The sequence below is a fragment of the Bactrocera dorsalis genome, chromosome 3, assembly GCF_023373825.1.
Source record: "Bactrocera dorsalis isolate Fly_Bdor chromosome 3, ASM2337382v1, whole genome shotgun sequence".
Taxonomy (NCBI): Eukaryota; Metazoa; Arthropoda; class Insecta; order Diptera; family Tephritidae; genus Bactrocera; species Bactrocera dorsalis.
In genome coordinates, this window is record NC_064305.1 from 54,182,239 (window position 1) to 54,208,350 (window position 26,112).

Consider the following 26,112-nt stretch of genomic DNA (forward strand, 5'->3'; position numbering starts at 1 on the left):
TTCTTCTGTATTATTAAATTGGCAATTTTGAATTGACGTCTGGGGAACATGCCGGCCACTCGAGTACCGTAATTAAAATCCGGGCCGTTCAATTTTTAATTTGCCTACTTACATGAATTGCCACATTATACTACTGAAATATTCGTAATTTTGGCTATTCATTGAGATAAAACAAACCAGCAGTTCCAAATGTTTTTTAGAAGAAATAGCTCTCAAAAAAATTTCAAAATTTAAAGCAGTTCTTTTCGAATATCATGACAGTATGATATTCATTAACATCCCTAATTTGATCGGTCTTAAAATTTTGCAACAGAAATTACAGGGGAGTTTTGCCAAAAGTCAAATTAAAAATTGCAGTCACTACAAGGTTTTTTGAGAAATCAAGGTGAAAGTAAATCATTAAACTACATTTTTTGCTACAAAGGTTTTCAGCTTGTGGAAGAAGGAGATTTATTAGGGACTTTGTCCTTGTTATTTCCGCCCAAACATCGTCAAATAATTGATTAGAGAGTAAAGAAACCAGCAAAGTTCGTTTTAAACCTTTCAATGATATTAAGAAATGGGCTTGGAATGTGTTGCTCTATTATTTATTGCTTGAGAATATTTTTCCAGTTGCAAATAATAAACCTACACTAACAGCGAACGTTAAAACTGGATTATTACTCTCAATTATTTACATCATGTGATAACTTAATGATGAGAGATAAATTTAGTATTATTCCATTAGCTTTTAGAACTGATCTGGACTTGAGAAACATCCCCAGACCAATCTAATTAACCCTCATGTTAACATTTACCGTGGTTTTGAACAGTGCCTTCTTGTGCAGCTCCAATTAAAACATAAGACATTATTAATTAAGTAAACAATAAAAATATATTTGCCCTAACAACCTCATAAACGAATTATTTTATGAACTTTTCGATCTGACGAGAAGTTGTGCCGGATGTGAAATTTACAAGGAAATGTAACTGATTCACTTCCAACTACATATTTTTGCAATATTATTGGAGACTTATTTTGACGAATTTTTTAACCTCTTCTACAATATATTAAATTATTTGTCCTAGCGAACTATGAGAAGAATTAAAGAAGGATACTCGTTTTAATTTTGATAAACACCATATGGATGTTCTACATAAGTTTTGACGTTTTGGATAAATAAAAGTTGATTTTGATACTTCTATTCGTTGTCTATATACATAATTAGTTTTAATGAGATCAGAAAAGTTTCCTACTTGTTTTGGGAAGATCTCAAAATATAAAAGCAGTTAAACCAGAGGATTCCATTTTTTTGGGAAGAGAGTGGGAGAGTAAGTACGTCGCTTTAAGACTTTGTAGATCACAGTTCATCGTTCTTAAATTATTCTGTTTGGACTTATCAGTCAAGCATTAGATAATACAATGAAGTTCCAATATTTTTGTTGATCTGCGAATGAATGTTAATACTTAATCAACAACATACTTTAATAGATTCTGTAATCAGTTTTTTTCCTAAATATCTTAAATGATTTTTTTTTTAATTCTCTTTTCCGAAACTGGCACGCAGATCGAACACAGTGTAAGCAACGGGTGTTTCCAAAGAGCGTCCACCAATTAAAATTAGGTAATGAGGCATTTACTTGTTTATATTCTGCAGAAATATCCAAGTGGAATTCTTTCGCAATATTTGTCAAGGTATTTCCTACTCACTAGTATTTAAGATAATATCACTCCCTATCAATTTAATTAGATTAGTTCATTTGTATGTATAAGAGTAAGGGTAATCTTATCCACCAATATTATTCAAATAATAATTATATAACTTCATACACATACTTCATATACATGTAGATCAATAACCTTATAACTATGTAGTGCTGCGTTTAATAAATTGCCAAATACATTAGCAAATTTATTGAATTATGTTTCCATTTGAATATAATGAGGCCAAACGAATGCTTGCTTCTTCATGGTAATCATCGTATTAGTTGGCATTTAGTGATTAGGAAATTACAAATTACTGATCAGCTGTAAGTAAAAGGCTGCCATCCCTGTGAGAATATTTTACCAATAATGCCCAAATTAATTAATCATCTTTGACTATCCCACGGTAGGTGGCGCGGTGATAGAACTAACGTTTTAGAATTTTTATTAGAAAATTTTTATTTTAGCTATAGTAAATATAATCTTCAAAGGTGTTGTATAAATGTATTTAGCAAGAACTAATTTGACCCTTAATGCAATTCTATTGTCTAAGATGGTTGTGTCTTCATCGAGAATAGATAGTTTGATGCAGTTTAAACCAGGCGCCTACATATCAAATTCCGCATAAATTTATAGTAAATAGCAGAGGCTCTTTTAACAAAGCTGAGAGCATACGATATACATATGAATGGTGAGTTTCGCTCTCGAGTTCTTAATATTTATAGAACCTTGAATATTGAAGTAGAAAAGAAAACTTTTTCGTAGGATGAAAAATCTCAAGTGTCACGATCTTTTCGCTTCGAATATTCGATCAAATATTTATTTGATATAGAATTTGTGAAGAGATTCCTGAATGAACGAAGACTAGATGTGACAACTTGTATCGATGGAAGAATTTTGTGGCTATACCAAAACGTTGGTATCAGGAGCGCTTTGAAAAATTACAAGTAGTGTTTCAGCCAAAGTGTGTGCCGTAACTGAATGTGCTTAATTACTGCAAAATCATTCAAATACGTTATATACCAACTGTACGTATAATTATATATAAAGTTTTGTACAATGTAAATGTACAAAATTCGAAATTTTTGAAAAATTAGTTCGGCCCCACTCACTATTTTGTTAAGAAATCATATTACTTACATAAATAACTTGAGCTGTCTTCGTCAAAAGTTTTCTTAGAAACTATGTTGTCAAATAAAAATGGTCTATAGTATAAGGTGTTGCAAATATTTATTAAAATTGCAAATCTCAAAAACGAGTTCTAAGTTGTGCATAAATATGTGCGAGAAACAATGTTTGGTGTACCCAATTTTTATACTCTTGCAACCAATTGCTACAGAGTATTATAGTTTTGTTCACCTAACGGTTGTACGTATTATGTACGAGTATATACATATAAGTTGAAATCCGGTTGACTGTCTGTCTGTTCGTCCGTCCGTGCAAGCTGTAACTTGAGTAAAAATTGAGATATCTCGATGATATTTGGTAAGTGGGTTTCTTAGTAAAAAAAAAAAATTCGACTGCCACGCCCACTAAACACCATAACTAAACATTTAATTGAGGTATAAAGCTGTAATTTGGTACAGAGGATGGCAGTAGCAAGGGGCATCTGTGGGCAATTTTTTTTGAAAAAGTGAGTGTGGCCTCGCCCTATAAAATAAAATAGTATACCACCGAAATTTATAAAGCGCATATTTCTAATTATTGTACGGTTAACTGATTGTACGAATAACTGATAAATACAATTTTATTATTTCTATACCGTTCTATCCCCAACCTGACCAAATTGGTGTAAGCGGGGCCTCTCTACGAGCTTTGCAGTTTCCAGCGAATCCATTGTAACCCTCACAAGTCGGATAACAAAGTGGCTGGATGCAACTGAAAAGGGTAAATATTCGTTGACTGTAAGCTAGCTCAAGGTTCATTTTGCTCTGCTATCGAAGTGAATGCACACCTCTACAAAGGAGCCCTTCGGAGCTGTTTATCTGCTGTTTCCTTGATGGCAGCCATCTCTACTTAAATTACAGTCTGGTAGAGTTAATGGAAAGCATCCGGTACTAGATTTTCCCTCCCACCTTTCAAATATGTATTAATTACTATATTGTTGTATTTTTTTTTTATTATATTCTAAATGTATTTAGTTGTATATATTAAATATTAAATTTTAAACCACTAAATGTAATAAAATCTTCTTTCAGGACCAAAACCTATCACAGTTTAAGTTTTTCATAAATTTTATTCTTTTCGAAAGTTTTTTCTTTTTGTTTGCGTCGAATATTAAATTCAAATTGGTTTCATTTAACTGTTAATCTGTGTACTTATTGGCTTCAGTTGTAAAGCGCAACGACTCAATACAAAAGCTTTCATTAACAATCACTTTCACTTCCTTAAATTAAACAAAGAACAACTAATTAATTAAAGCACTTTCTCTGCACTCGATTGGCTCATTTCACGGACACTTCCTGCATTTCTACTGGAGCGGCTTGATAACGCTGCGATTTAACGCCAGTACGGAACTGGTCTTCAATAGCGAGCAGTGTCCGTCCACGTGTCTCCGGCAGCACGGCGTATACATAAACTGCCGCTATGAATGCCATAATACCGTAAATAACGAAGCAGTAGTCTTTATCTAATGCATTCTTCATCGCCGGATAAGTTTTAATGCAGATGAAGGCGAAGCACATGCCCACCGCCACTGTGAGGCCCGACGCTGCTCCGCGCACTTTCTGCGGAAAGAGCTCCGATATCATGAAGAACGGTAACGTATAGAGCCCGAATGTGCTTAAGATAATGAAGGCAATAATTGCAATGACCGGCAAATATGGAATTAGTTGTAGCCATGAACACCAGTTATAGCCGGCCAAAAGGAACATGCATATGCACATACCAAGCGCCGATACAATACCCGAACGACGACGTCCCCATTTCTCCAAAATGATTCCTAGCAGAACTGTGGTTGCGACTCGTCCAACGCCGATCAAGATAGCGCACATAAATGGGTCTATATTGACGCCAGCCTCTTGTGAGATTTGCACAGCGTAAACGACAACAACAAAGATGCCTGTCAACTGTTGGAATGCGAAGAGGCCCATGAGTATTAGAAGTGGCTTGTAGACCTCTGGTTCGCGTATGCTCTTCAAAAATGGCGGTTTCTTTACACCTTCACCCAATTGGATAGATTTCTGCAGTAAGTTATATTCGGCAAGCACTTCCGGATGAGTGATTTCGTCTGGAATTTGGGGAGAGAAAGCAATGAAATTAAAACTAAGACTCAAGTCATTAAGACAATTTTATTCACTAAATATTTAGGGGTTTGTGAAATGCATAATAATGCCTATATTTAGCTCCAAGCTTGTCTTTTACCTGTAAGTGTCCCTTAACGTCAATTGAATGATAGCTGTGGAACATAAGCAAATATATTTTTTTCCAAATTTTACCTGATTTTTCCAAGCCTCGAAAATAATTGAGCGCTCTCTTCGCTTCCTCAACACGCCCCTTAGACACTAGCCAACTGGGCGATTCGGGCATTGGAATAACGCAAAGCATCGCTACTATTTGATAGGCACAGCAAATCATTGAAATTAACTGCCAGTCATTACGAATAAAATATCCCATTATATACATCACTAGAATACCCGCAGCAATTGATACCGATGTGCCAAGAATGAGTCTTCCACGTATGCGTGGTAAGCTTATTTCGGCGGAGTAGACACCGACTGGTGCGCTGGCGATTCCCATAGCAATGCCTTGAAAGAGCAGAAATTTATAAATTTAAATTTAATACCTACATATATTGGCAGCTTTTTTTTAAAGTAATTAAAACAAAACACTAGTGTGAATAAATCCTGGAAAATCTTAAAAAACAAGCGGGTGATGGCCAATTGTCTACAAAATTGTATATTACTATTTTTATTATAGAAACTTTAAAATTATTTAATTCCTAAATTGTAGTTGGACGATAAAAATATATGTGGTCACTTCTACTCACCTATGCAAAATCGCGACACCATCAGCTGTATAAAAACAATATCGGCATTACTTTCCACCGCTAAAGCCATCAGAGCCCATGAAGCGAGCGCAATGCCGTTCAACACATATAGTGTGTTTTTGCGACCCATTTTATCCAGTAGAATTCCAGAGAGTAGACCACCGAGTGGGCATGAAAGTGTGTTGATGGAAGCTATAGATTGAAAAAAAAAATCGAAAATTGGCCTGTAAGCAATTCATTCGAACTATTTTACCGAACCATGAAGCCTGTGACTCGCTGAGATGAACAGGCTCATTGGGGTCCATCAGCTGTCGCAAAGTGACTGTTGGCAAACTCAGCGCCATTCCGGTAGAGAGTAATCCAATATTACCAAGTAGTACCATTAATTCTTGACGTCGTACTGCACGACTTTGTTCGCCCAGCGGTAATTTTTCTGTGGGTCTATTAAGACCTGAAACAATTTGCGCTGTTTTACCATTTTTCGTGGTCAGAGATTCCAGTTCCTCTGATTTGGCGGGATTATGTTCGGTCATACTGTTGTGATGACATAAAAAGGAAAAAATAAATAAATAACTAAGTAAATGATAATCAAATATTACAAAAGTATTAAATTATAATATGTAACCAATCAAAATCGATATCGCTGCACATATGGTAAGCATTGAGTACCAGAAGAACAGAAGAAGTTTTAGATGTTTCATATAATGAGAGTGCGTGACATTGAAAATCTTTAATTAATGAAAATATTTTGTGGCAATTGGTGTGGAAACAGCCAACAGTCTATGTCCGGTGATTTTATTGTAATTATGAAACGTACATTTGTACAGAGAGGTAGTCTGGCAGCACTCAAGGCGTCTCATCTTTGGAGAAAATATCGTTGATGGTGCTAACAGCTTAGCTACTTATATAGCGTACACAGAGGCATAGCAAGAAATAAGCTACCATATAAATGTATAAATCAAAAACATACAAATAAAATAATCAGCCTCTCTAGGGATATATTCGTAGTAAGGATACTGATGAAAACAAGCTTATGCAGACTCAGGTAGCATTTGAATAATATCCTCCGTTTACTCTCGCTCGCCTCTCGTAAAAATCATTATTGATTTGCATTTGCAGAATTTTATACATACATAAAGGTTTCGAAAGTTTATTCTTAAGAAATATTTGTTTTAAGGCAAGAAAATCTTATGTAGATCCTTCAACCGAGGTTTCAATGAAATTGGTACAACCGTTTTCGAATATTGCGAGCAGCAAAATGTTTATGAAAATGTATATAATATAAAGTACATATGTACATATATAGTAACATAACATCGCACCAGCTTAAACCTTCGCGGACCTCCAGAAAACATGTTTTTGGACGGGTTAAAATAATTAAGTCATCGAAAGCTAATGCCCGGTTTCACAGTCCATACCTAAGTTGTGCTTAAGATAAAACAGGAAAATAGTGTTTTACAGTTCATACTTAAGTTATGCTTAAGTACTGAAAATGGGAGAATTAAGCAGTGCTTAGCTAACAGCTGATTTTTGTTTTGAATTTTCAGTTTTTTGTCAAAAGAAGAATAATAAAAAATAAGAAAATATATAAGTATATACTTGTATAATGTTATAATTTAAATAATTTAAACATATTTTTATGGATGACATTTGTAAAACATTTGTTACCCCTAACGTTGCCACATATCATAATACAATTTTATAGAAATTAAGCATTGTCTGTGAAGCGCTGTAAAACCGGGCATAAGTTGATAAATAAATATTCCAATTCTTGAATTTTTCTAAATGTTCGTTTTGCTTTTGTAGACTTAGTATTTATCGGTTCACCCCGACATATGTATACTATATATATGTGGGTAATAAGTATGTAAGTAGGGTACTTCATACACTGATTTTTTTTATATTTAAGTGAATTTATGAAAATAGGTTTGCATGTACGTAAATCAATCGATAAAAATTTACGTATGATTTTATAAGAGTCTTAGGTTATTTAATACTGCACAAAGTATTCCAACTATTAATAAATGCAATGTTTTGAGCGGTGCAGAAAGTAACTGTCAGTTATCTTCGTATATTTAAACAACATGTTGCACAAAGGTATACTGGTATAAAGGTATATCGAAATAGATTTATATCTAGTATATATGTACATACATATGTACATGCATAATTGAACAGGATGGCGATACCTGTCAGACCGTTTGATTGATCGAGCAGAGGATAACTCTCATAAAGAATTGAAGTATTTTGGGTAATAGACTTATCACCTGGACTCACGTGCATATATTATTATATAATGCATAAAAGGAAAAAAAAATATTTTGATCAAAGCAGGGATAGATCCATTAAATCTGGAATATGAACTAAGATGATCTTGTCGCTAATTTATTATTCATTAAGAAGAGATAAAGACTCCCATAATCAAAATGTTTGTCTTATTTCTCTTTTTTACCATATTTTTCATTCGGTGCAATTTACCGTTATCTGCAAAGCTCCATGGCAAGTGGTCGAACAGCTGCATATGCAAGAAGAGTAAATATTGTGTAATAAACAATTAATTTAAAATCAATCAACATTAATCAAAATGTTGTACACCACCACACCAGCGCGTTACGCCAATGATGCGGAGCAGCGGTCAATATTGGAGCGATATGATAATTTATCAGCATGTCGCTTTAATTGATTCAGTAAACATTGGACTGTCTAGAGCTATTTACAGTTCATACATTGCGCAATGTTGTGAAAGATTGAGTACACAGTGGTCTACGGAAAGGATGGGACTGGAAAACATGCATAGAAAGACTGCTAATTAAGATTCTTCAATAAAACATAAAGGAAAACATTACGTATTCATCGCCACAAAAAAGAGCTGAATCTTGTTCTATTAAGTTAAGATTTTAATGGTAGGAAGGTAGGTAGGTGCCATTTTGATACACTATTCCTAGAACCTCCTGTATCTGCTATTACGTTTCATCTTCTCTCTCAAACCATTTTGAGGTTTTGATGAAACTACTTATGTCTGATATGCTTTTAGTGGAAATCCATTCAAGGTTTTAAAGGAGTACGGACATTATTTAATCGAACTATTTACCGATTTAAAAGGAGAATATTAAAAAAGATTGGTGAACAATGGAGAGGTATATTCATAAGTATATTCGAGTATTCATTTGGAATAACGATTTTGGAATTAAAATCAAAAGCATATGTTTATAGTTGTTTACTTTTGTTAAAGCTTAGTAACCTGAATTATATTATTTATAATAAGGATAACATGTGTTTCTTTAAAAAAATATTGAAATGTGCAAAGATCACAATATGCCACTTTCTACTCGCGCGAAAAATTCCACAAAACATTAGCTGAAAAAGCAAAATATTTTTGATTAAAAATGGCCTTGTTTAAAAATGCATCTCAAGTCGCCAATAAAATTTGTGCAGTTTATGGACCCGATACAGTTTCTATTTCCACCGCACAACGATGGTTTCAACGTTTTCGTTCTGGTGTAGAGGTGGTCGAATATGCGCCACGCTCCGGAAGGCCTGTCGTCGAAAATTGCGATAAAATCGCTGAATTGGTCGAAAGAGACCGGCACCGTTATAAACCATTTGAAGAAGCTTGGAGTCACTAAGAAGCTCGATGTATGGGTGCCACACGAATTGATTCAACAAAAATACCGCAAGACTTTTTTGACAACCAATACATATGTATGTATATTAGGAAAATAACGTGTAATCCATTAGATCCACTTTTTTCAATAGCCTTTTTGTTTTACAGATCACGCGTGAGTCATATCAAGTTATTTTTGTTCAATATTGCTTGGTATTTCGTCATGTAAAGGCTAACGCCTGAAAAACGTTTACAAATCATTCAACTTTATTACGAAAATTCACGTTCCATAAAGAATGTGTTTCGAGCGCTTTGCACAACTTATGGTCAACATAATCGACCTATTGAGCATACTATTCGCAACACCATCACCCGTCTTGAGACCCTGTACTCATTATTGGATAATATTCGACGGAATAGATCACTTCCAGCACGCAGTGAAGAAAATATAGCAACCGTAGCTGAGAGCGTGCACGAAGACCGTGAAGAGTCGATTCGACGCCGTTTGCAGCAACTCGGACTGACATATGTAACGACTTGGCGCATTTTACGTCGAGATCTTACATTGAAAGTGAACAAAATACAGCTTATCCAAGAACTAAAGCCACTCGACCCTCCCAAGCGACATCGCCTCACTCACTATGTGCTCTTGAAAAGTTTCAAGAAGATCCAACGTTTTGAGCCAAATTTAGTTCAGCGATGAGGCCCATTTCTGGCTCAATGCGTATGTATGTAAACAAGCAAAATTTCTTCATTTGATGGCGGAAATTGAAGTCCGTGTTCTCGGTGGAATTTTGTTTCAACAAGACACTTTTCACACGTCTTCGGTAAGTAGATAATGTCACGTTTTGGGCTGGTCGATTGGCCGCCAGTTACCAGTTGAAATGCTAAAACGAGTCATCAAAAATTGGACTCAAGGAGTGGACCATCTGAGACGTAGCCGCGGGCAACATTTGAAGAAGATAAATAAAAACAATTAATGTCAAAGAATGTTCTTTTGAATGATAACAAACATTCCCCATTAAATTTGAAGTTTCGGTTTTTTTTCCTTAAAAAAGTAGGAAACTTCGAAATGGATCAACCTTTATAAAATATTTGACTCTGTATTCTATTTAGTTTGAAGATAAAAAAAAATGGTAAACGTTGGCGAAGTTTTCTCAAAACCAAGAAAAAACGTTAACTTCGGCTACACCGAAGCTAATATACCCTTCACAGTTGAATTTGTTTTAGTAACTATGTGTTCAGTTTGTATGGAAGCTAAATATATGCTATAGTGATCCTATCTGAACAGTTTTTTTAAAGATTATATTATTACCTTAAGCAGTAATCTATACCAAATTTCGTGAAGATACCACGTCGAATGAGGCAGTTTTCCATGCAAGTACTTGATTCCGCTCATTCAGTTTGTATGGCAGCTATATGCTATAGTTAATTTCTTCGTATATTACATTATTATCTTAGAAAATAACCTGTGCCAATTTTTGTGAAGATTGAAGTATGGCAGTTATGTGTTATAGTGGTCCGATATCGGCAGTTCGGACAAGTGAACAGCTTCTTGCAGAGAAAATGACGTTTGCATAATTTCAAAACGACGTCTTAAAAACTGAGGGACTAGTTCGTATATATACAGATGGACAGACAGATGGACGGACATGACTAAATCGAATGTTCATATAATAATAAAGTTTTTTATAGAAACTGTGGTATTTTTTTTTATTGATATAAAAAATTTAAACAGGTGTAATATTTCAAAAATATTTTCAACTGTATGTCTTCTTAAGTTTATTTGGTTTGTTATATAAGTAAATAATTGATTATTATTAAAGTGTTAGAACAGTCGATCTCATCAAATATATAATATTTTTAGGTGTAGGAGATGTATGTTAATTATTAATCAAATTGACAATAAAACACTGAATATTTTGTAAAATCGATATACTTAAATGCTATACTATATAATATATGTACATAAATGAATTTCCTCAAGTAACACTTTGCACCATTTGAGATTCTTTGTAATTAATCAGCTCGACGCGCACTTCACTTTGCGCATAATTTCCGTCCAATAAAAAAAATACAAACAGTTCTCACATGTACATACATACTTGAAATCAGTGTTGCGCGACATTTGCTGAAAGACTGCGTTCACGCGAGCGCTCTTTTGTCGCTCATTATAGCTAAATTCTCTTTTGGTGTTGCTCATTGCATTCACGAGTAACACGAGTCCCAAACTTCAGACGCACAATTTTCTTATTAATATTTTACAAAAGATTTCAACATGAATTTGCATATTTGGATATTACAAACAAAAAATAGATAATAAAATTAACAAGTAAGGAAGGACTAAGTTCGAGTGCAACTGAACATTTTATACTCTTGCAACTTGCAAGAATTAACGCCAGAGAAATGCTTTAAGGTGCAAAATCAATCATATAGAGAAAAGTCAGCCGGATGTTTGAAAATCCTGATATTAATTACATAGGGGCTAGGCCAAGTCTTCGCTCAAATTTATCTATTTTATGCACATAGATACAAACTTATGAATAAAACACACTTTTTTTTTTCATTGGGATAACTTACATTTTGGCCGATGTATGTGGCACAAAGTCACCCGGAAGTGCGAAATTCTTTACATTAAGTAAATAGCCCCCATATATCCAATTCAACCGGTATATTTGACATGCAGACCTTCCATTATAAGAATAGGATTATCCCTTAATTCCAGTTATATATATCACACATTGATCGACATTTTTTATCAAAAGTCAACTATAGGTACCGGGGTCTAAATATTCGGTACATAGGATCTTGAACAGTTTTGGTTGGCATTGGATTTGAATTTTTTTTCATAAGGTGGCATAGACTAAAGGCATTATTCATGCAAAGTTAATCCCATTATATTAATTGTTTCTTGACTTGTGTGCTGGAAAGTAAAAGAATCAAGTAGAATTTAAAATAGCGTTATATGGGAAGTAGGCGTGTTTATTGTCCGAAGTGACATGGGAATATGAAAAGAAAGAAAGTTGGGACTCGAGATAAGGGATTTCACCAAAAAGTAGGCGATGCCACGCCCATTGTCCAATTTATACCCCGGCGCCTAAAAACCTTTTCCACACCATCTGGGTGGTAAAATTCAATGTCTCTAACGCATTCAGTTATTGATTTATCGCGCTTTTAGTAGTTGTCAACAGTACCGTTATATGGGAAGTGAGCGGGGTTTTCATCCGATTTCATTCACTTTTCACACTATCGCTAATAGTTCTTGTAATATTCGTGCCGGGCGAATTCGATTATTGTAGTTTTAGTGGTTTAGGAGATATGCGCATTAAACATGTTAGTGGGCCACGCCCACTTTTTAAAACTTTTTTATCCACAGGTGTTCCTTGCTACGGTGATCTTCTGTGACAAATTGCAGTTTTATATCTTAATTTAGTGCTTAGTTATGACACTTTATATGTTTTCGGTTAATGGCGATTTGAGGGCATGGCAGTGGCCCGCTTACGCCCATCTACGAACTCGAATTTTTTTTGTATTAAGGAACCTGTATACCAAGTTTCATCAAGGTATCTCAGTTTTTACTCAAGTTACAGCTTGCACGGACGGACAGACAGACAGACAGTCAACCGTTATAACCCTATATCTATCTCCATTTGTTTTAGGTGATACGAACAACCGTTAGGTGCACAAAACTATAATTCTCTGTAGCAATTGGTTGCAAGAGTATTGAAATTTCGAACATACTGATAATATTAACTAAAAGCCTACCGCAATCGCAACCATGGAAAGAATTTTAAAATTTAAAGGAATGTCAAATTGCACGGATAGATTGTAATGAACTGTTACGAATAAGAATAGAAACCGAGCCGCACAAGCAGAAAGACACGGTTCTTATGTTTTTTTTCGTCGTCCCCTTTACAAAAAACGGGCTTTGGCAGCAAAAGAGTCCTCATGTCAACGCAGTCAAAGCAAGCGAGGCAAATCTAGCATTTACCAATCTGCTTATTTGTTATCAGTACTTCACGACGTAACGTTGATAGAGGTCAAGTTATCTGAGCTATAATAGTCTACACATTTATAAGTTTGCACTTTGTTACTCCAGCGAATGCGCATATTAAATGCAAATATTTGCATAGGAAATATAAAACAGTTAGTCAGCTGTAAATATACTTGTACTTACATACATACATACATATGTATATTTGTACACTTAGAACACTGCTGACATAAGATTGTTTTATCTGAGATTATGTGTAAGTACTTTTGCATTAAATTTGTAGACGTTCTTAGTTTAAAAGTAAATATTATTGTTATCAAAAACAACATAAAGCTGGAAAAGTTGCACAAACTCGAATGGAGGGATTTTGGCACACTACTTAGTAAACTTTATTATCTACAATATCGAGTTATGATTACCTTCAAGATTTTAGTTCAATCGCCCAAGAATTGCACATTTTTTGAGGGCTGCATTAGATTCTTCAAATTGCTTTATGTGCTGAAGTTGGTCCGGACCGATTTGCTACTGAAAGTTTCGCCATTGCGGCCGCTAGATATCCATCTTAACAGCCTTGAAATCGCTGTCGGAGACATCATAAATTCTAATAATTAAAACCGTATTCATTCTAGTTTCATATTTACCCGCACAGGTGTTTCTATAAATTATTTCATATCGCATTTATTAAACAAAAACCAATTTAAATCAATTATACTTTCCTATTAAGAGGCTGGACCATAAATCAAAGACGTTAATTAAGTCATTAATGTAATTTCCTTTCTGGCCGCTTTATGCTAATTTTTGAATAACAGTATTAGAAAATTATCACGATTAGAAGTGGGTTTTATAAAAAATTGTATTGAATTAACTAACTAAGAATAATTCATACTTATGTATGTGTTAATGTATCTATATATATTTACATACATACATATAAATAACTTAATGATAGATGTTTATGAATATGAATTGAAACTGATACAATAACAAAACTTTTTTCAGTCTATGAACGAGAACAGGATGCAGTTAAAGATAGTGTGGTCCGCGATGTGACGCAATCGCTAAAGATGAGCTCTAGATTAGTTCAAGCTTTGTGGTGAACTTAGTCAACACATCAAAAGCGGTCTCCAAACCGAGAAGAACATTCACACTTGTTACAAATAATGCAACCATCGAAATATGTATATCGGAATACCCGAAGGAAAGGGCAAGTTAGCATTAAACCGTATTAAATTTTACTAGCGAAAATGGTTCAATTTACTCTTTTAAGTCACTACAGCATTACCGTTAGACTTTAAGGGTATGTCAATTCAAAAGCATGCCAATTTTTGATTTAACTTAGTCTGGGTGATGAAAATAGGTAACAAAAAATGCCGAGTACAGCAAACAGCATCTGATTCATGTTATGAAATTTTAGATTTATTTTTACTTATATCCTAAACTTTGCTTGGATCATTGTACCTACGCATAGTGAACATTTTCGTACAAGAAGTAAACATTTAATATACTTTTAAATTCCAATTAAAGCGTTAAAGTTTTCCAATTAGATCATTATCAGTGTTTTTAGTATCAAACACATTGTTGTTCTTTCTTTTGTTTATGTAATATGTGCATAAAATTGGCTGTTATCAATCTAAGCAACCTTCTTGAGAATAAAATTGCATTGACGTCAAAAGCCCTCAAATTATGTAAACAAAATACACGTAAATAAATTTTGTTTTTATATTAATTTTAGTTTGGAGTATAAATCGACGAAACTGAAGTAATGTATCAAATAATTCTATCTGTAATTCCAGCAAATTGCTTAGTTCTCTTTCAGTGAACTATTTCGGCAACCTCGTTAGTAAAATTTGCATACAATTCCAAGAAAACTGTTATTATTTTTAAAAAATGCACCCTAACAATAACTATGAAATCTATTCTATTTATCTTTTATCAAACTTTAATAGCGCTTAATAATAGCGCAAAGTATTTATCATGTATCCACGAGCACGAAGTATTTAAACTACAACTTTGTTAAACTTCGAGTATATTTGTAGAGTTCGTCTTTATTTTATGTAAAATTTAATCTGAAAGGCTCTTCATTTGGTGCGTCTTAAAAACATTACATAATTTGGGAGTGTTTGAAACCACAAGCCCACTGAATCGTTCCGGAACGGGATCTGAGAGATCTAAGTGCTTAATTGTAATTTTAAAACGTAGATTTCAACAAACTGAATACATATGTATATATGTAAGTATGTCATATACATTAAAATATCATATAAATCAAAGGACGATCGCCGTAGTCTAATCCTTGAAGAAATTATCACTTATCAACGCGAACTCTTATAACGATATCATGACTTATTATAACAACCGTATATGGTAAAATCGGTTGCGATTAAGTAGATAACAACTACACATACATACATATGCATAATTAAAATATATTTGGAAAAGTTGATCAGTTGTTTGGGTCGTTGGGCATATGCCGCCCGACAAGTTCATTATTGTTATTCTATTATTGAAATCAAAATGTACAAATATATGTGAATTGCTTGCACCTGTTTAAAACCAACGCGGAACATCAAAACTGGCTAAGCAACTTCAAGACACGACTGTCAAATATTAAAAGAAAAAGAATACGACAATAAAGAAGTAAAAATAAAGCACTAGTAGTTCACGACGCCAATTGTATATACATACTTCGGAGTTGGTACGGTCACTATCGCCGTGATCCGAGTTGAAAAATTCAAAAACTGGTTTTTCCACTAAAGTTAGCTGAAAGCGACAAGCGAACAGCTGTTCTCTACACTTTTGAAGTTCAAGTTTGACACATTTACTATATGAACCCAACAATAAGGTAGTTCATTCGAACGCTTTCACTACCGACTGCACTAAAATCTGTGCTGGGACACGACGCGTTGTACTGAATGGTTGTACCGACGAAATATCCGTTTTAAGTCAGACGGTCCGATTTGAAGCAGTTACGCCAGCCGACTAAAGCACAAATGTCGCATAGCTAAGCGTTAAAGCGACATTCAAATGCCTCTGTGAGCCGCTGCCTTCACCACTACTCGATCATTAGCGCGCTCAACTAACCTAAAGGCTTGTTTAGCAGTGATGGGCTATCCGATGACCATAAAAACCTATTTAACAAAAAAGAATGTCAGATTTCTCACGGCATTGCACCGCACTTTGAGATTATGAGACGCACACAGTAACAAAGCTTTGGAGTGGCGCCGTCGACATCTATCAATATTAGTGCTCTTGCCTTTGCGTTATCACAACCGTCACAAAGAAATACTAAAAAGAGTAAAGAAACTCAAAATTGGCCAAGCGGAATCGCAACGAAATCAACTGTGAGTATTTGTTATCATGAATGGAGCGGAGCATTTTATACCATTAGAGTATTGCGTCCGATTAGTGTTGGTAGGATCGCCGATGGCTTTGTGTATATGTATGTGTTGTTGCGATGTTGAAAATCATTCTAAAAGACTTGCATGCTTATCTGCATTCTTGTAATTTCAGCTCTCGGGGAGCAAGACGAGGTTATCGTTTGTGATTGCAGGCATTTGGTTAGCCCTCGTTTATTCGCGTGCCATCAGCGATAGGGTTGAGGTGAACATTCTCCCATTGTTTGGTAAACAAAGGGTATACATATTACAGTGTTGGTCACGAATTTAGCGCACTTGTTTTGAATCTATCCGAAAATCAATTTTATTTCGATAATTAGGTGAAAAGTTTTAAACTACCTACTTTGACAGAATTCAATTCTTATTTTAGTATTTGGTTGAAAATACTCTATTTTTGATAACTTATGTATACGAGTATTTGCTACTTAAACATTCAACTAAAATATCGCATCGTCTCTTCGGAGTTGCATTCCAAGTCTTCCTTCCTTCTTCTAAGTTCTTCGGTTTTTCAAATTCTTTATTGAATTGAGATTAGTAGACTAAGCTAGTCAGTTTTTGTTTTCTAAGGAACTCTTCACGAGACGTGAATTATGTTTTCGATCGTTATCTCGCATAAGATCCACTTTAGATTCCAAAGAGAAAGGTATTACATGGTACTCAAGTATGCTGTTCTATCCATATTGATCCATTGTTATTTTCAGATCCAAACCTATAAAATTTCGAATCATTGGCTTCTAGAAACTGATTGGTTTTTGCGAAAGTAAGCGTTTAAATTTGTTTGAAACAAGAGGTTTTCGCTGAACTATGCATCTTCTCTCAGTTCTAGAGGATACAGTAATACCTTAATTTACCTTCTTTATGTCCTTTGAGTCCCTTGGAGATCCTTAACAGTAATCCTTCGAATTATTGCGTCTTCCTTTGGAGACACTTTTTAACGGCCGTGAAGTCTGTTTCTTTTTGTGTCAAACTTTTGTTAATGTTGTATGGAGTTGGGCACTTCACTTAGGATCTGGTATTCTTCTTCTTTGCTTCTGGACACCAGCCACCTCTCGCTTTTACTAATTTCAGTCGGCAATGTTTATACATTTTATAATTTCTCAAACTTTTTTTATAATTACCTCAAATTGTGTTGTCCAGTTGTCCACACCGAAACTAAAATTGCAAATATCACCAAACTAGAAAATGTGCTAAGTTCGTGTTCACCTTTAAATCATCACTACTGACAACATTTGCGTTTCTTTTATAAGCTTTTATAAGTGATGAAAACAAATCCTTGTAAAAAGTAACGAAATTTGACAATTGTGGGAGTGCCAACTAGTAACATTTTTGTGGATGTTTTAGATCAATGGAATAAAATCAAAAAGCCAACTAAAAAACATGAACATGTGCATTAAATTCGTGGCAACCACTGTGAAATTTGTAATAAGTTCATTGGTTGTTGGACTTTGGGGAATTCTCTTTCAGCTCCATCATTAAGCCGTGCGATAAGCCTACATCAGTTGAATATATAAGTACATACAAGTAAAAGAGATCATATAAGAAGCAGTAAAGTTCATGAGTGGTCAGTGTTTACTTTCAGAAAGGTGATATGCTTAATATTTATTAGTGCTTAAACACTACTGTATGGCAAATATATATATACAGTTATGTGCATATTAAAAGCAGTGCAAGTTGGAATATGCTTCAATGCGAAAAACTGATCTATTTGTAGTAGCAATTTACTTAAAATTACTTAAAATTGTGCATTCGGATTAATATAACAGTATAACAATCACTATTAATTCTGGTTTGATTAAAGTAACCGTAAATTTAAGTGCAAATTTTATAATGATCACTAATTTTTCTATTGCGAAAATTAAAATATAACTTGTGTTTCAAACATTTTACCCTTAGGACAACTCAAGTAGAAATATTCAATATATAAAAACTAAAATAAGGTAAAATAAAATTATCATTTCCAACCCCTACGTTGAATTTAATAAAGAAGCTTAAAAATGTTAAAGAAAAAATGCAAGGATATTGAAAAAAATTGGTGTTCGACGAAAGCAGTGTCAAATTGTCTAAAATTGGGAAATAATCTAAAAACATGTTACCAAAAACAGAATGCAGAACCGCAGTCACATAGGTTAATGTATGGCATTAATGGAGGTCATGTTTCGAAGATGTACCGTCAATTTCCGGAATAAAGCGCATTCGTGTAAAGATTAGTTGGATTATTAATTAGTGTTGTTAACAATTTACATTTTTGTTTAGTTAAATCTAAGTATTTTGTTGTTAGTTTTACTGGTATTTATATGAAAATATGCTCATACATTTACAAACATTTTCTCCTAACCCTGAAATCGTATTAACTTTGTCGAAAGAATGAAAAGAAATACATACATACATATAATGAAATTTGTACATATAGTGCATACATATGTGTGTATATTCGTCTATATAATAATTTCCGAAAGCAAGTTTATTTAATTTTTTTATTCCTAGTTATTTTTGTGAATATATCGTTACCTGAAATGCAAAATAACGTAACAACATTTTCGGAAATTTAGAGTGGAATGAATGAAACACGAAATAAAATGGAACAGGAGTGAAAAAAAATTTTAATATTGGTTAATACTGGTTTATATCTGAGCGCAGAACCTGAAAATGTTGATCATATGTTCAGTTATATATTTAAATATTTAATTTGAAGTAATTAATCGTAATCAATAAGAGACTCAATTTAGAATTTTTTGATGATACTTTATTTTGCATTTCAGGTGACGATATATGTACATACCATATATTTTGAGCGTAGTCCCCTGATATTTAATGAAATCATTTTACTGAAATTTAATTTTTTTCGAAGAGGATAGATTAGGAGTTCGATTTGGATTTGCTTTGCTTAAAATTGTAAGAACTTTTCAGCCTGTGTGCATTGATAAAAATGGCATTTAATTGATTTGTCATATATGAACGTAGAAATTTTAATGAATTTTTAATTTTAGAGTATTGTGTTAAATTTATGAATATGGTTTTATTCATTGTTTTGAGTGCTTAATGAATTGTATCTTAATCACAAGTTTGCACTATATTAATATTTATAATAATAAATTTTAATAAAATTATTGAAAAGAAAATGTGTCAAGAATTAGCGTCGACGCTCGATCCACTTCCACTGAAATTGCACCACTTGTTAAATATTACATGCATTATCTACGAGTATCTTCTATATTTATACTCGTATCGCACAATTACTTAAATAAGATAACGGAATTAGACATTTCTTAACGGTACTTCAACGGAAACTGGTAGTCATTTATAAATAACAGTATATTGCGATGTAAGCTGCAAAAAACAGAAATTCTTTGAATCACATATACTTAGTTAGCTAATATGGCTATAAAATAATTCTGAAATGCAGTTCAAATAATCTCAGTTGTTGTTTCTCTATAATTCAACAAAATCGTGAAATATTGTAAAAAGTACCGGGTATTTTTGAATAAGGATTACTTTTTCGCATCATTTTCGGTTTTTAATTCGCCACTTTTATGTTCAAGTGCCAAAGGTTTGCATGGGAAAACAACAACACAATTGAATTCAATGCAAAAAGTATATGGATATTTCACGTCGAACAAAACAATTGAATTTTACAAAAAAAAATTTTAATTTGCCGTAAAAGTTCGAAAATTCCAGAAATTACCCAGAAGTTTAACCTTGAATAACTTTTAAAGGGGTGAGTATATCGAAAAATTGTCCGGACGTTTTTGTAGAGCATTCAATTATGTATAAGAATATGACTTTTTTATTCCTACAAACGAGAAAGTTCCAGAGAAAAAAAAAATATTTGTAAAAAGTGGCAAAATCCCATGTAATTTCAATGGGAAATGTATCGTGTTTGGGGCAAGGTTTATTATGAAAATTAAGGGCTTTTTATGGTCTGATATTTTTTTTTAGATGGAAAACTAAGAGTTTAAGGGGCGTTTCGTCAAAAATAATCAATTTGGTAAATAACGGACACCCTAGTACATATGTACATACGTCAAGATATCTTAAAGAGAAATATTTTTTTAGTTTAACTTTATTGCTTGTCCACTTTTTCGTCTTCTTTAAAAAAGCAACGTGTTTGAAAAAATGGGCGTTTTTCATAGGAAATCTTTCCAACAGGTAAATCATACTTAATGTTTCTGGGTTAAACTTTGCCATCGCTCTGACATTCTAGAATCTAGATGTAACTTTTCAGTATTGAGCATTTGTCGCGCTACCATTAATGTATACACAAGTGTTTTATATAACTCAATTCACTTCTTTTCAGAATTCATTAGAAAGACGGAGAAATCTACTTAGGGGAAAATGGAATCTAGTCTTAATTCACTATTTCGCAACTCTTTTGAATATACAGTAATAACGGGTAGTAATCCCCCGTTCCTCTAGCTTAACCGACATACATATAAGGTACACACGAAAAAAAGTATTCGTAATTTTGCTTCTTTTCTGCCGGAAAAAATTGTAAAATAAATTTTTAATTGTTCAGAGGTGCTACCAATGCGTTTATTTCACTTTAGCGCAACTAACATTTTCATTAATATAATATTTTATTTCGTGAAAAATTTGTATTTAAAAAAAAAACAATGGAATTCAATGGACCATTCAAGAAGTTTAGACATTTCGTAAAAATTGGGATTTTATGGTCGCGATTGAAAAAGGAAAAATAATTAGAAAGACTTGAGCAGTATTAAGGAAATAAGTAAATTAGTTTGGAGATTAAGCATCACCAGTAATATTAATCACCTCAGGAATTATATGTATTTTAAGAATAACTCAAGAAGGGAATGGTTCCTTGCACTTATGTATTGCACGAGCTGGAAAGATAAGAAATTAACTCATTCAAACTCTTTTTCTAGGAGATACCCGCCTCCCTGAAATGATAAAGGAAAATTGGGAAAATGTGTATTTCATCACACATTGAGGTTCGTAGATGTGGGCAAATCAATGTTTCCATGTGAGTTATTGACAGTTTTGTTTGAGCGGAACGAATACTGTCTCTCAGGCTCACCGGTGTGGTAAACTGGTGAAGTTGAAAATTTCATCAAAGTGACACAGATTACTAGTCATGAAGACGTCCTTGAAAATGGCATGAACATGCCGATACTTTTAGAAGAGAAAGCTGTGGACGGATATTGGCATACAATTACACGTTACTTAATGATTTTTTATGCCCTTTTTGGCGACCCTACAAAATATAAAGTATATATACATAATCATACTTAAATCTATACGCGACCTATCCCCTCAGTTTATGAGATATCGATCTGTCGTATTAAACCGATACCAGACCTTAACATGTAGCTGGCGTGCAAACTGATTGATCAAAAGTCAGACCTTTTTCATTTCATATCTTCACGAAATTTGGCAAGGTTATTGTCCAAACCCCGGTATAATCTCCATAATTATTCAAATCGGACTACCATAGCATATAGTTGTCATACAAACTGATCGATCAAAACCTACTCCTAGTATGTAATTTTTGTTATTGTGAATTAACCGACTGTTTTTCAAAGATGTTTTTTAAGCAACGTTTTTTAATAGGTCTCATGCGATGTTAATACGATGGTTCTTCTGATCAAAAATACTCACTGTGGGGAAGAAAATTTCGTTAGCAGATGCTTCACGTCTGAGCTTGCAATGCGTTTTTAGGGATTTAATGATTTTTCAACTCTATTTCTCACGCTTCCAAACTTTTATTTTTATTTAAAGTAAAATTAACATATCCTATAGCACAGTAAATATTTCGTATCTGTGAAAAGCTGCCATTTAACTTTAAATATCGGCGCATTTCCGATTTATATGACTGTTTTAAAAAATTAAAAACTACGCAAGTGGGAAGTGCATGAACTTTCTAATTAGGTGTTTTAAGCATATTGGTAAATTGTGAAAACCTTATAAATCGTAGCATAATCATATTATTGAAAAAAAAAATAAGTGAGAATAGCTCACTAATACACATCAAAGAAATCTGGAAATCTGAATTGAAATTGTTTGTAATTGTCTATCGAAAATTGAATGTCATTCAAAGGTTTTCTGTAGTTCATATACGTAAGTATATACGAATGACATAAGATTGCGGTCATTCATCTTTATCCAGTGTGGAACCGCAACCAATTGATTGCTCCCTTTGATGCATTGCCCTTGGTTTATATTTGCATGATTGTGTGTATGTGTCTAAATTATGATACTTGAATCAATCAAATAAATTAGAATAATATGATACATGTGTGGATAATTATATACTCGTACACCCTCTCAGTTTTAGACGGCGATGTCAATTGTCACTTTTTGCTGGAAAATATACCAGTCTCATATTCTTTCAACATATTTACTATAGATAGAAAAAAATCCTAGTATGACTCAGTTTGGGTTTAAAAAACTATGAAATTAAATTAAAAACCGTTTTATACATGAAACAACTATGTTCTTTGTCAGTATATTTCATTTTAAGTAATTGTGGACTAGTATATTACAGATTAGTTCGATTTCGGTTAGGATTTTACAGTAGTAAACCGGTATTTTTGCCTGCATAGTTTGAGGTTTCACTGCAGTGCATTTACATATGTATGTATGTACCGGCATATCGAAACTCAATTAAACGCATCCGTTTGTTGATCCAACTGCTAGTAGGCCTTCCAATTGAACTCATTTGCCATGCGCTCGAAAATAAGAATTACTGAGTACAAAAAATATCTCTCTGAATGCTACGTTTTAATGTATTCTTGAGCAACGCTTTGTTTGCCTATTTTTTTTTAGTTCAAACATTTCTTATGACAATTTTCAGCACGTAACAAAATATACTTTAACTTCGGTTACACCAAAGCAGTAACAACCTTCACAAATACAAAAGGTTCTTTACAAGAATTTGATGTATAGTATGGCAGTTCAGTTCAGTTTGTATGACAGCTATATGCTATAATCACCCGATCTGAGTAATTTCTTCAGTTATTGCATTATTGCCTTAGGTAATGATCCATGTCGAATTTCATTAAGATATCTCGTCAAATAAAGAGTTTCCTATGTATGTGTGACAGACATATGATATGGTGGTCCGATATCGTCAGTTTCGACAAATGAGCAACTGTAAGGAAAAACGATAGTTGGCTGACTCGTTGAGCTTGGAGTTTGCATTAAGATTTGTATAACTATTTGTTTTTATTATGTGTGTAATACAAAACAATTAAAGCGTGTTGGCGAATTTCTTGCGTATAAGGTAATAAACCAAAGGTAAATATTATAAATTTGATAAACAATTGCTCATAAGGAAGTGTTTATGAACGGCCTTTATGTAAGTATGTGCAGATTTGTCAGTAAATTGCTTATAACTAGATTTAAAATTAAAAAAATTTATGATTGGGTAAAATAAGGCGGAAAAATATCAAGTCTTATTATCAGTGCAATGTCACAAGATAGTGGGATGTTGTTGAATAAGTAAAGACTTTGCAAATAATTCTTGTATGGATACATTTTCAAATATTATCTTTAAACATGATCTTGAACTACTAATATCCCTTAACAGACATAAGCCCGTCGAATTGACAAGGCTCCAATAGGCTATTCGATCCACAATTCAATATTCAGTTGATGAACTGAAGACTCATTGGCGTAACGTTATTTCGTTGGAAAAGCGAATTGTTATCGGACTTTGTGCATTAGCTTCATCAGTAGAGTACAGAACAATGGAATTGGTGGAACGACAGTTGGAGAAATAGTGTTTGAGATGTGTAGAGAAATTAGTACCGTTTTCCAAAAGACAGTGCTGGACCCGTATCCTCCAATAGAAGCTAAAATAGAAGAGATTGTAAATGGCTTTAAATTATCAACATAGAGTACCTTGAAAAAGTAGCACATGAATAACGAACTATTTAAATGGCATTACAAATTCATTGAAGGCGTAAAAGTACCGATCTTACTTATTGAGGATTCAACGCTTAAATTTCATGAAATGCCAGGTTGAAATATAATGGTATTGTTACTAGCAGATGTTTTGCTCACATTGTAAAGTGCTAGTATAGCATAGCATACGAGTATGTGTCACTATCTGGTGTTCGTTCGTAGTATTGTATTGTTACCACATGTCTGTCATAAGCATAAAGGATTTGGCCTCTTTCAAATAAGTTTAGTTTCATCTTATATAAAGGTGTCGTAATAAAGTCAAGTCATTTCAAGAAAACTTGGTGAGAACCTTGTATTCATCACCTGATTGCATAGACATAAGCTTATAACCACGCCGACTACTTTATAACAATTTTTTACATTACATTTAATAAATCAGTGCGAAGAGGTAAACAGGTTAAACTTTGGCTGTTACACCGGGAAGAATGATAAAAATAAGTAATTCCTCTCTGTACAGGGTATACTAAGTGTGCCAACGTTTGTAAAATTCAAAAGAAAAGACCTTCTGAAATATGTACATATCTTAAATATAAAAATGAAACGCCTGAACCACAGCACGGAAAGACGTGAAAATTTGCACGGGTATTCATTTAGTCCTGGAGAAGGTCCTAACGGCGGTCTTTTATGCAAAATCACCCTTAATTTCGCAATTTATGTCTACATTTATAACTCAAGAACGGCTGAACTGATTTGGTATGAGGTAGCTCAGAACCTCGGGACGGGCATAGGCTACTTTCTATCGTTTTCTGTTAAAAGTCACAACAATTCATAAGTAAAAAAATCTATATTTCAAAACATAAGCATGTGTTCAATATTCATGTCAGAATCATTTGAACAGTTTTTTCTTCAAAAATACAAAATAAAATCACTCAGCTACTTGCAGGGACAGTGGTTTTTGTTTACATACACATATAAATGAATTATAGTGCTAGTTGTAACTGAATAAGAAAAGGTTGAATCATAATGCAAAACAATGCAGTATTTAAAAGGAACGATCATATCTGTGTTTTCTTAAGTCGATTTTGCAATTACATTCGATGATTGTTAGACAAAACATTACCATATGATTAAATATGTATAGGGCGTGAGATGCGTCCTCTTATGCTCTACTCCTGCAATGTTATTCACCAGAACAAGAAGCATACATATATACTATTTGTATAACGATATACGATGCAGATGCAGAGATTGTGAAGATGTTGTTACATCATACATATTTATGTATGTGCATATGTACCATTCCTTAAGTGATTTACAATATCATTAAAATTCAGTTTAACTATTCCATTATATTGTTATCACGATAAATGATATCCTTGACAATAAAGAGCGCGCGTAGCCGCGGGTTAAGACTAGTATGCTATACAAGATGTGTTCCAAAGTAAACAGGACTTTTTTCGGGAAAATCAATTTATTTTATTCAAAATAGTTTCCTTCTGCTTCAATACAGCTTTTTGCATGGTTCAAAATCATGTCGAACGAGTATTTTAGCTCGTTGGCCGGTATGGCAAGAGCCTTTTGAAT

General features: G+C 33.6%; 1 protein-coding gene across 2 annotated transcripts; it reads right to left on the reverse strand.

The window, feature by feature from the left end:
* Positions 1–2,895: 2,895 nt before the first annotated feature.
* LOC105227658 (facilitated trehalose transporter Tret1-2 homolog) lies at positions 2,896–16,348 on the reverse strand. Of its 2 annotated transcripts, none has more exons than XM_011207119.4 (5): positions 15,956–16,348; positions 5,926–6,206; positions 5,673–5,864; positions 5,122–5,430; positions 2,896–4,913 (listed from the first exon to the last, which is right to left on the reverse strand). In XM_011207119.4, exons 2-5 carry the CDS (start codon positions 6,203–6,205, stop codon positions 4,129–4,131), a joined length of 1,566 nt encoding a protein of 521 aa, XP_011205421.1. In that variant the 5' UTR covers position 6,206; positions 15,956–16,348; the 3' UTR covers positions 2,896–4,128. The 2 variants fall into 2 exon arrangements, with proteins under 2 accessions (XP_011205421.1, XP_029406715.1); XM_029550855.2 differs by lacking the exon at positions 15,956–16,348 and adding an exon at positions 13,690–13,850.
* Between the last annotated feature and the right edge of the window lie 9,764 nt (positions 16,349–26,112).

Bases quoted from the DNA above. Each gene is read 5' to 3' on its own strand.
- LOC105227658 (XM_011207119.4), bottom strand. From the start codon at position 6,205: ATGACCGAACATAATCCCGCCAAATCAGAGGAACTGGAATCTCTGACC. The intron at 5,865-5,925 runs GTAAAATAGTTC...TTCAATCTATAG, and splicing joins GTCACAGGCTTCATGGTTCG to CTTCCATCAACACACTTTCA. The intron at 4,914-5,121 runs GTAAAATTTGGA...CCCAAATTCCAG, and splicing joins TCGAGGCTTGGAAAAATCAG to ACGAAATCACTCATCCGGAA.